Consider the following 12084-nt stretch of genomic DNA (forward strand, 5'->3'; position numbering starts at 1 on the left):
ATTTTCTCATTCAGGGTATCTACACACCCTAATATCCTAAATACATTCACGGCACACTGAGTAGGAGTCAGGCGGAAATGCCTAAGGTAATTGAGAGTCACTGGCCTCATAGGGATTCTCATCCCTCCCTCTACGAAAGCGACTATCGGGATCACGACTTCACCCTCTCTCCTCCTAATGTACCACTCTCCTTCTTCACAGTACTTCAGACTCACATTATTGGGTATCCCATAGTCTACGATGAATTTGTTCATCATCTCGTCGGACTCAACCAACTTCTTAAACTTACCCATCCCCCAAGGACAACTAAAAATTCCAGAAGAAGAAAAGAAGGAATAGAACCAAGGAAAATTTGGGGTCACTGGAAGAAGAAGACTTACAGAAGTATGACGATGCTCTTCAGGTAGTGTGCAAGTTGAACCAGATTCAAATCATATGCATCAATAATTGTAAGCGCGAAAATGAGGAAACCAGGCAGTTCAAACAGGTACTTATACTCCCCCTTAGGTTCCCCAAATGTAACCGCTTGCCCATAAAAGCAGGAGATCCCCACTGAACAATTACCATCATATCGTTGAAAGTGGGAAACGTGGTGCCGCCAAAATTTAATGTGGGCACACATTAAGTCTTGAAACGCCAAAAACGCGTATCGGGCAATTGAAAAGTCGCCAGCATTAACACGAACCGAAGTGGGGCGACTCGTTTAGAGGGCCCGCAGGTATCAAAACCCTCCTCCCCGTCCGAGGGAACGTGTAGCAGGGTTTTGAAGGGCTATTGTGGGGCCCGTGGGCCTGATAGCCTCGGCCCATCGTGTAGCAGGCCCAAGGCCCACGCCGAGGAATACTAACCATTCAAGGCTAAATTGGGGAAAGCCCATTTTCCGGATCCATGCCAAGGACCTCCTCGTCCTCGGCATGACAATGATGATTTTTGGGAAAGACCAGGCCCAAAGTAAGCTGTCATCCTCACACTTAATGCATTCACCTAACCCCTCTGGTCGCATTAATGGGGATATAACCCCTTAGCAGGGTAACGTTGATTAGAGTGAACCACTTGAGTACTGATAAGGCCTCTGATGGGACGGACGACCAGAAGAGAGGCAAATGGATGATCAACAGATGGAAGAAGGAGATAGGAAGATGAAGACTATATAAGAAAAGCAAGTAAAGTAAAAAAAATGGGGGGGGGGGGGAAAAAAGAAGAAAAAGAAAAGAGGCTCCTCGGCCACTGGCCGAGGAGCATCCCCCCAGTTGTAAATAAACTCTAAGTATTTTCTTTTATAAAAGAGAGTTCATGCTTGATGAACGACGGCCAGCGCCTAAACCTTTAACCCACTCTCTACAAATTTATTGTTTGGGCTTGTTGGGCTGGAAACCCATTCATACTCAGGGTCAAATCTAAACTGAGTCCCTACAATAGTATTTTCGTCAAAAGTCAAAAATAAAAAAGAACCAGAGGAGGTTTTAAGGTTTGTTATGAAAGATTATAAGCATTGCTTACTTTCTTGATAGTATATTATGCTTCTAGTATTAGTGCTAACTTTTTATTAAAAAAATTTAAAAAGAGACTTTTTGATTACATTTTGCACTTTGAAAGAAAAAGCTCCATAGTATGTTACGCTGTGTCCATGCTGATAAAAAAATGTACATGTACGAATGTATACTACTTCTAAATAACAAGATTTAACAATTGATGAGTTTCAACACGGCTAAATTGGTTACTTTTTGTCAATTTATTCAGTTTAAAGGAGCTTTTAAAATGGCAAATCAAACTACTCATGTTTTGGTTTCATAATTTTTTTTAAAAAAAATAGGCGAAAACATCATTTTGGTCCCTATATTTTAGAGTCACGGTCAATTTGGTCTTTATATTTTTGTAGCAGTCAATTTGGTCCTTCCTATTTTCAACTTAGAGTCAATTTGGTTCTTCTCGTTAACTCACTAACGGAAAATACTTACGTAGCTAGCGGTGTGCTTTGTTGGCATGGCAAAAAATATATATAAAATCAAATATTGAACATTTAAAATATCACATAAGCATTTCAATAACAACAGAAAAAGCCATGTCAAACCAAAAACAAATCTAGAAAAATTAATTTAAAAAGATAAAACGTTTTTTTTTTAAATCCTCAATTTCTTTAATTTTCTTGTGTATTGTTGCACTTTCTTAGCTACCAAACACAGCCAAACAATGCCCCAATCTGAAGATCGCAACCAAAATAAAATATGGACATGGGTTGAAGCCCATAAATGGAGATTTTCTAGCAGCTACAAATAAGCTCATTTTAGGTCCCACAAGCTCCATACATGTTCTGGGATCAAAAGAGATTTCCTCGTTGATTCCCAAAGCACGTAGGACTTGAGAGTGCTGTTCTGGATGGCACAATCACAAACCATAGCTGCAGCAGCTAGTTGATCAATAAATGAAGTCCTAATGGATGCGAAACTCATCATAAACAATCAAAATTACTTAAACACAATCTAATTGGCTTAATTTCATATTGGCCTTTACCAGCTCATGCCCAATAATTAGAGGGCAGCACTTCAATAAACGAGAGCGAATCCTGTGAAAATGTTAAGACTGAAATTCTGCTGAAATTTCACCCGAAAAGAGCAGTGTAGCAAAGAGATTTGTTAAAAGAAAGAAGTGAAACTAGAAGATTCTCTACTGGTAGATTTTGGTTGGGATTTTCATATCAGTGTATTGTTTGGCTGTGTTTGGTAGCTAAGAAAGTGCAAGAATGCACAAAAAAATTAAAGAAATTGAGGATTTAAAAAAAAAATGTTTTCTTTATTTTTTTTTAAATTTATTTTTCTAGATTAGTTTTTGTTTTGACATGGCTTTTTTTGTTATTATTGAAATGGTATTTTAAATGTTAAATATTTGATTTTATATATATATATTTTTTTGCCACATGTATTCTAACAAAACACATCGTTCGCCACGTAGGCATTTTTCATTAGTTAGTTAAAACTAGAGACCAAATTGACTCTAAGTGAAAAATAACAGAGATTAAATTTACTGCTATAAAAATGTAGGGATTAAATTGACTATAACTCCAAAATATAGGGATCACAATAGTGTTTTTGCCAAACAAATATTGGATGTTTGTTATTGGCTCTACCCCTTCTGCTTTTTTGTAATGTATTTTTTGAAAGATAATTACAACATACTGCTAATGTTGTAGTTCAAATCCTTTCTCTCTTAAATTCTAAGCACTTTATATATAAGAGGTGTCAATTCAACTGTAAGTACTTTCGCTTTTGTGATGTGTTAACCATTGAGCATGTTAGAATTTTGATTTCTTAACTGTTGTTTTCGGGCTCTTCTGTTAATAAAAATTGTTGTTTATCCCCAAAAAAAAAATTTGATAGAGTTCCATTATTAGAGCATTCGCAGCAGTAGAGCTAAAAAACTATAATGCTATTTTAGCTCCACCAATATACCAAAAAAGCCTTGCAGTAGTGGAGGCAAACTTAAAATTTTTTGCTGATTTGCTACAGTGCACATCTATTTATAAATGTGCACTATAGCAGACATCTAAAAAAAAAAAAAAAAAAAAATATTCAACCTCCGATTAAAATAATCTCACCATGCTCTCTCATCAAAATCTCATCTCTCTCATCAAGCTCTCATCTCCTAGTCCACGTCGTCGCCATCTCACGCCATCCCAGCCCACACCTCAGCCCATGCCGTCCCACGTTGTCGCTGTCCCACGCCATCTCGTCCCATGCCGATCAGCACTTTTTGTTTTTGTTTTTTTTTTTTTTGTTTTTTCCTGCTGTGGGCTGTGGTGTGGTGGTGGTGTGGTAGGTGGTTGGTTGATTTTTTTTTTTCTTTTGTTGTGGGCTGTGGTGGTGGTGGTGGTGGTGGTTGTGATTGTGGTTGTAGTTGTGGTGTATGAGTGTAGTGAATATATTATTTTATTATAGTGAGATATTATTTTATTGTAGTAGATATATTATTTTATTGTGATGTTTAAATTATTTTATTGTGTTAAAAGTTAAAATAGATTCACTACTGCAGCATGTGTATAGATAAAATAAATAAAATAACTTTTATTAGTACTAAATAGTTAAAATTATAGATGCACTGGTTCGAATGCTCTTAGGACATCTTTGGATTCCGTCATTAAAAGTAGTTGGCTGAAAATGGGTGTTTATCTTTAAAAAATATATATATATTTGATGAGTTGCATTATTAGGACAGCTTTGAATTCCTTTATTAAAAGTAGTGCTAGCCTACTAGTACTACAGTACTACTAAAGTCTGCAGAGAGGCTCAAAATAATGAATTTATATCAAGTGCAATATTTAGAGTATTGTCTCTATTTTTTTCACAATTTTTTTAACTTTTTTTATTTTTATTTTTTAACTTTAATATTTTAACTCTTTTTTATTATATTTTATTTAATGCTGAAATTGAAAGTTATTTTTTCAATTTTTAATCTTAATAATTAATTAAGTATTGTATCTTATGTGAATCCTAAAAAAATATGGTGAAAAAACTAGAGTCAAAAAGCAAAAGTACCGACTAAAGTCTGTAGAGAGGCTCAAAAGTAGTGCTAGACAGCTAGTAGTACTAAAGTCTGTAGAGAGGGTCAAAGTAATTGAGTGAAAAAAACTACAGTCAAAAAGCAAAAGTACCGACTAAAGTCACTAAACTTTATTAAAAGGTTTTTTTTTTTTTTTTTTTAAATCTTTATAAAGTCTTTTTCCTGCTAAAGTACATAAAAAATAAACCGTGGATGTACGCATTTCAGCCGAACCACGTTAAAAATATTGTCTTCTTCTGCTTCTTTGCGTTCATATTTTTACATGCTTGATGCAAATCGACCTCCATTGACCCCTTTGACCATCACTTTCAAGCTCTTTCAAAACAGTGCAGAGCTTGGCTCTGTTTTCTATGTAAACGTTCTTTACATAAGAGCAATACCTATACAAAATGCTTCGACATGTTACTCTCGTGACTTTGCCTTGGCAAATAAAAATTAGTATATGATATCGCAAATTATAAAAGGGTAGCCAATAGAATAAGTTTTTTTTATTTATTTATTTTTATGGAACCAATAGAATAAATTAATAATCCTTAGGGTCCGTTTGGATAGCACTTATTGTTGCTGAAAGTTGCTAAAAACTGATTGTTGCTGAAAACACTATAGCAAAATAATTTTTAAATGTGTGAATAGTGTTGTGGGACCCACTTTTAATATTAAATATTGCGTGAACAGTACGTGAACAGTGTGTGAACAGTGAATTTTGTCCCCCAAAGTCAAAAAAACCGGCCAAAAAAAAAAAAAAAAAAAAAAGAAAACGTGAAATGAAAACGTGCCGCAACTTACCGTGCAATCCAAACGCACGCTTAATGTTCTATGTAAAAACATTGCTTACAAAAGATCAGTGACTCTCTCTCTCTCTCTCTCTCTCTCTCTCTCTCTCTCTCTCTCTCTCTCTCTCTCTCTCTCTCTCTCTCTCTCTCTCTCTCTCTCTCTCTCTCTCTCTCTCTCTCTATATATATATATATATAATGTTGTTGACATGTTATCACGTGACTTTGCCATAAAGTTTAGTCTCGAACGTGGTTCCATTTAGTTTTATTGATAAAATATCTTATTGTCGAATAAGAAGTTTGGAGTTAAATATTTGCTTAAAAAAATTAAAAACTAAAAGCCCAGATAACGGGAGCCCTCACATCATTCATTTGTCAGTGGACTATTTTTAAAAAGTTTTGAATCTTTTTATACTACTTTTATGAAAAATATAAAAACTTGTAAACAAAAACAATTACTTTTTAGACAAAAACACCATTTTAGTTATTATATTTTAGGATCATAGTTAATTTAGTTTTTATATTTTAACAGCAGTCAATTTGGTTCTTGTTATTTTCAACTTACAATCAATTTGGTTCATACTGTTAACTTATTAACGCAAAATACTTATGTGGCACACGGTGTGCACAAGTGGCACACTTGAAGCTGACATGGCTAAAAAATAATAATAATAATAAATTTTAATTGACATTAAAAAATTACACCTCATCAATATATTTGAAATAAATAAATAAATATATAATCAAAATCCTTTTTTTCTTTTAATCTTTCCTGCCCCTTTTTATTGTGCCAAAAAGATCTTTAAATTCATTTGCTCCAATGCTTCTGACCCGTCCAAGAAACTGAGATTTTTTTTTCCTTCAAACTAACACCAATTTTCAAACAACTTCGTTAGTTAGCATTATTTTCAAACTATTTAGAACTATTTTCTTTAGTTAGCATCATTTTCAAACTGAGTTCACGGACCTTCACGAACTCGTCCGTGGTTTCAATATGCAATCTCAGATTTGGTGATAGAATGACATGCAGGCCAAATGTAACAAAGAATCTTCACTTCAAAAAGTGCTAAACTCGAAGTTAGATGATGACAAGACTGACGAATTCATTCACCAAGGACGAAGTCCATAATACAGACGAAGGTATCCCTAGACGAGCAAACTAATACCCACGTCATTGACGAAGGCAAGAAGACCATTCAATGCAGCACAATTATACCCAGAGCAATTACAAGGCCAACTGTACGAGCCGTTGGAGCACATTAAGGCCACATTACACAGCACCAAACGTTACCAGGAGGAGCATTAAGACCTCCATAACTACCCCAACAGCTAGAAGCTATAAAAACATATATAAAGCCCACACATCGCCAAGCACAAGGTACATAGATACAAACACACAGTTGATTCTTTTATTCTGAGATATTGCATTTTGCTTAAAGAATTTCTTATATTAACTTTGTCATCGGAGGCGTTGTGGTAGGCACCACACCGGTGACCACCTTTGAGAGTACATTCATATAGGCCGAAGGTTGCTTCCATTTGACCACCTTGACTAACGAACTTACGCTTCATCAGTTTGGCGCCGTCTGTGGGGAACGACATTTTCGTGTTTACATTTGAAAACGTAGTTTCCATAAAACTTCTATATTCAGATGGAATCTAACCCAGATTCTGTGGCCTTGGCTCAACAAGTCCAGGCTCTCGCGGCCACTGTTGAAGAACTTACTAGAACAAAACCGGGAAATGAAGCTGCGGCTTCAACAGGAGGAGAATCGGTCAAAAGGCAACCCAAAGGAGGAGGGAGACAGCCATAGAAGGAGTAACCAACATAGACCCACCACTCCTGATGAGCAAAATTTAGATCTTCTACGAGAGATGAGGAAAGAGATGGATGAGTTAAGAAATGCCATCAAAGAGAAAATGGAATGGAGTGTGGATAGAATGGTCAAAGCCACGGATTCGCCGTTCACTACGGCAGTCCTAGAGTGCCCAGTACCGACGAAGTTTCGCCTTCCTCAAATTGAGTCGTTCGATGGCCTAAAAGACCCTCAGAATCATCTTAATACCTTCAAAACAACGTTGGGCCTCCAACAGCCCCCTGACGAGATACTGTGTCATTCCTTCCCCACTACCCTCAAAGGAGCTGCAAGGGAATGGTTCACCAAGTTGCCAACGTCGTCCATTGATAACTTTGACCAGTTAAGCAACGCCTTCTTACGTCACTTTATTGGGGGCAGCATCCCAAGAGGCCAGCAGACTACTTGCTTACCATTAGGCAGGGAGAGAAAGAAACCCTGAGGTCTTACGTTAAACGCTTCACTCGGGAGACCCTGGAGGTGGACGAAGCTGACGATAAGGTGCAGCTGACGACTTACAAAGCGGGATTAAAATCCAGAGATCTCGTAGTTTCGCTTGCGAAGAATCCCCTAAAAACGATGGCAGAAATGCTTCTAAAAGTACAGAAGTATATGAATGCTGAAGACGCATTAGCAGCCATAAAGAATGTAGAAAAGCCAGGAGACAAAGGGAGGAGGGATGACGAGCGTAGGGGGCAAAAGAGGGAGCGCCCAGATCGCTAGACCAATGACGGGGACAGAAGGAGAGACGATAAAAGCTCTCGAACAGTAAAATTTACCCCTCTAGTTATGTCTGTTGACAAAATTTTAACGCAGATTAAGGACGAGCATTTACTNGTTCGTCAACCCGAAAGAAGGAGGAGTAGGGGTCGTCATAATCACCCCAGACGGAAAAGTACTAAAGTATGGAGTTTAGCTGAAACTTTCGGCCACCAACAACGAGGCCAAATATGAAGGAATTCTGACGGGATTAAGACTCGGAAAGGTTTTTGGGGCTAAGAACCTGTTAGTCCAAAATGATTCAAAACTAGTAATTGGGCAAATCAAGGGAGAATACGAGGCAAAGGAAGAGAGAATGTAGAAGTATCTCAAGCTGACAAAACGTCTGGCTCAAGAGTTCGATGAAGTGGAATTTGTACAGATACCCAGAAGCCAGAATGTGGTGGCAGTCGAAGTCTCGAAGATAGTATCGTTAGAAGAAGGGATGATGAGCGTAGACTTGCTGATGGAAAGCCAGAAAAACCCCAGCATTGAAGAAGTTCCAATATTTGCAATCCAGAAGACAGACAGTTGGATGACGCCCATCATATCCTTCCTTCAGGACGGGCACCTCCCACCGAATTCGGACGAGGCCAGGAAGATCAAGAAGAGGGCAGCCAGATTTACGATCCTCAATGACATCCTATACAAGAGAGGCTTCTCCATACCTTACTTGAAGTGTCAAGTGTGTTAATAAGGGAGAAGCCAAGTACATCCTGAAAGAGATACATGAAGGAATATGTGAGGACCACACTGGCCCTAGATCCCTGGTAAGCAAGATAATTCGAACAGGTTATTTCTGACCCACTATGCAGGTGGACGCAACAAAGTTCGTCAAGAAGTGTGATAAATGTCAACGGTTTAGGAATGTCCAACGAATTCCAGCAGAGAGACTGACGACGATAATGTCCCCGTGGCCGTTTGCACAATGGGGAATCGACATCGTCGGCCCACTGCCCCTGGGCAAAGGTCAGGTAAAATTCTTACTAGTTGCTATTGACTACTTTACGAAATGGGTTAAAGCAGAGCCACTAGCAACTATCACCAAAGTAAGAATTCGAAGCTTCATGTGGAAGAATATAATCTGCGAGTTTGGGATTCCAAAGGAAATCATATCAGATAACGGACGACAATTCGATAGCCAAGGCTTCAAAGACTTCTGTTCAGGCCTAGGCATCAAGAACCAGTTCTCATCACCAGGACATCTACAGGTGAATGGACAGACGGAGGTGACGAACCGTACTCTACTCAAGATCATAAAAACCAAGCTGGACGATGCGAAGGGTGCCTGGCTAGAAGAATTGCCTAATGTCTTGTGGGCTTACAGAACCACAGCTAGAACCCCGACGGGAGAGACCCCATTCAGACTCACCTACGGCACTGAAGCAGTGATCTCGGTCGAGGTAGGAGTAACCATCACCAGGCGAGAAGTATTCAACGAAGAAGCTAATGATGATCGTCTACGATTCAACCTGGATTGTCTAGATGAAGTAAGAGATAAAGCCTGCAGTAGAATGACGGACTACCAGCAGATAATGACTTATTATTACAACAGAAGGGTAAAACTCAGGCGACTCAGCATTGGTGACCTCGTCCTGCGCAAAGTAACCCTGGTAACCAGAATTCCTACTCAAGGAAAACTCAGCCCCACATGGGAAGGACCCTTCTGAGTTATCCATTATTCCAGATAGGGTAGCTATCATCTGAAAACCCTAGACGGACAAAGACTCCCAAGGCCTTGGAACATTAAACACTTGAAGAAATACCATCAATAGACGTAACGGCTAAATGTATTCATTGTTGACATTAATAAAGAAGTTATTCAGCTAATGTTTCTCTACAAGCAGGTCTATTCAATTATAACTCACAAAAAGCCAAAAATGGCTAAGTAACAAGATTCCGCCTTGACGGATGTAAATTACTGACGATGACAAGATCCCTTAAAAGGGTGTAAGTCACAAAAAGCAAAAAATAGCTAAGTAACAAGATTCCGCCTTGACGGATGTAAGTTAATGACGACTACAAGATCCCTAAAAAGGGTGTAATTCACAAAAAGCCAAAAATGGCTGAGTAACTAGATTCCGCCTTGATGGAAGTGAATTACTGACGGAAGCAAAAAATACTGGCGAAGAGAAGAAAAAGTAAAAGTGTCACCAAGCACACCACATGGGTGATTAAAAGATCCCACCAACGTATCACAAACCAAAGAGCATGCAATCACAAGTGCAAGTAAGTACAGAGATGTAAGTTAAATTAAAGCCTAAAACAGACAGGCAAATTACCATTGTTTTACAACAAAAGAACCCATAAACACTGGGTTAAAACACTGTTCCCAAGATAGATAAAAGTAAAATTGTTTCAAAATAAGATTTACAAAAAAGCCCAAAAGACACGACGAGTAATAACCAAAGACAAGAAGAAATTTTTTTATAAATAACAGGTTCAAGCACCAGCAACTGAGGGGGGATCACCAACAGCAGAATCGTCAGCAAGAGCACTCTCTGGAACGTCACCTTCAAGAATGGAAGATTGGCAGCTTTGTCAATGGCCATCTCTTTATCCACCTCTTCTAAGTCCAAATTCTCCATATCGACGCCAGTGGGATGCTTGACCAAGTACCTTCGGAGAAGCTCAAAACCTTTGAAGTACCAACTAAAGAGCACAGTGTTGTACTCGTCAGTGGTTTGGAATGCCTCAACAGATCTAGCAGGAATTGTCTTGAGCGACTCCTTGGCACTTAGAAGCTGCTCATCCTTTTCCAAGGTCAGTTGACGTTTGACCCTAAGGTCGTCACCCAGGGTCTTGACTTTCTCCTTCAAGGTGGTAGCCTCGTCCATTGAATCAATGAGGTTCTTCTTCAACTTAGAATTCTCTCCCTCCAAAGCTTACATCCTTGATGTTAAAGATGCCAATTTTGCCTCTTGAGTAAGATACTCAGAAGCGATGTGCAAACTCTCTCCCAACACTTGAACGAGCTTGTAGACGTGGCCACTCGCAACGTTGTTAAATGGAACCCCAGAGAAGACCTTCAAATCATCAGCAGTCACGATGCTGTGGGCCCTATCCACTGCCAGTCTCTCGTCCCCCCAGATAGTGGACGAGAGGGAACCCACCTTCTCCTTCTCCTTGTCTGACAAGCACGGCCTTTTAGAAATAGGAGTAGGGAGCTCTTCAATTGAGGTTGACGGAGAAGCTGTCCTCGTCGTTTCAGTGCCGAAAATGATGGAGTGATGGAGGTAGTTGGAGTGACAAAAGGACCCCTCCCAGTCACACGCACAGTCTTCGTTCCTATACTCGACAGCGGCTCGTCCTTTTTCGCCCTCATCTTTGCAAACATGTCCTTGTTAAATTTGGACGTCATCTTTGCAAAAGAGAAACACTTACTCTTTTATAGCAAGTGAAGTGTCAATCTACCATAGATCAACATAATAAAAATAAGATTATATTGAGATACACCACAACTCAAAACAAAAAATATTTTAAAAATATAATGAGATTTGTTGTATTACTAGATTTCCTCATTGGTTAGTTAAGTAAGTGGCAAGGAACCAAAAATAAAATAAAAAATGGCATAGAGCTTTCAATTAATTAAAGCCAACGTGTGCATTTCAATTAGCTCAATTGGTAAAATCTCTAATAATTGAATAAAAAATCTGAAGTTCAATCTCCCCTTACACCAAAAATCAGTTGGTGTCTTAGTTTGATGATAAAGAAATATCATCAAGAGTGGACGCTATAAGTTGAAACTCTCTAAAAAATAATATATATATATATATATATATATATATAATAATAGGTGAAGTTGAGAGAAACTTAAATTAAAATTCCAAATTAGAGTTCCAATTTTGTATTACATGTTTTAAATTATTTATTCTTAAAGATTTTATTTCTTAATTTTAGAATCAAACGTAGAACCACATTATAAATATATATTCAAGTGAGTTATTAAGTACAAAAACTAAAGAGTCTAAAATAAATGAATTGTAAAAGAAAAAGATACTTCACAATAATTTTTTTTTAAAATGACAATTACATTTATACCTAATAATTTTTTTACAAAATTTTTTAAAGTGTTAACAAAATATGAAAATGACTATCAATAATATTTAAAAATATATATATATATATATATAAATTATATT

The 12084-nt window shown here is 37.8% G+C and overlaps 1 protein-coding gene across 1 annotated transcript in view; it reads right to left on the bottom strand.

Moving 5' to 3' along the window:
• The window catches only part of LOC112000221 (putative disease resistance protein RGA3), an 18693-nt gene extending 11764 nt beyond the window's left edge, over positions 1-6929 (bottom strand). The window contains exon 1 of the mRNA XM_065775667.1: positions 6783-6929. Coding sequence (XP_065631739.1) covers positions 6783-6929 — 147 coding nt within the window. The remainder of the gene's footprint in view (positions 1-6782) is intronic.
• Between the last annotated feature and the right edge of the window lie 5155 nt (positions 6930-12084).

This window comes from Quercus suber, unplaced genomic scaffold (assembly GCF_002906115.3).
Source record: "Quercus suber isolate HL8 unplaced genomic scaffold, Cork oak 2.0 scaffold_117, whole genome shotgun sequence".
In the NCBI taxonomy this organism is placed as follows: Eukaryota; Viridiplantae; Streptophyta; class Magnoliopsida; order Fagales; family Fagaceae; genus Quercus; species Quercus suber.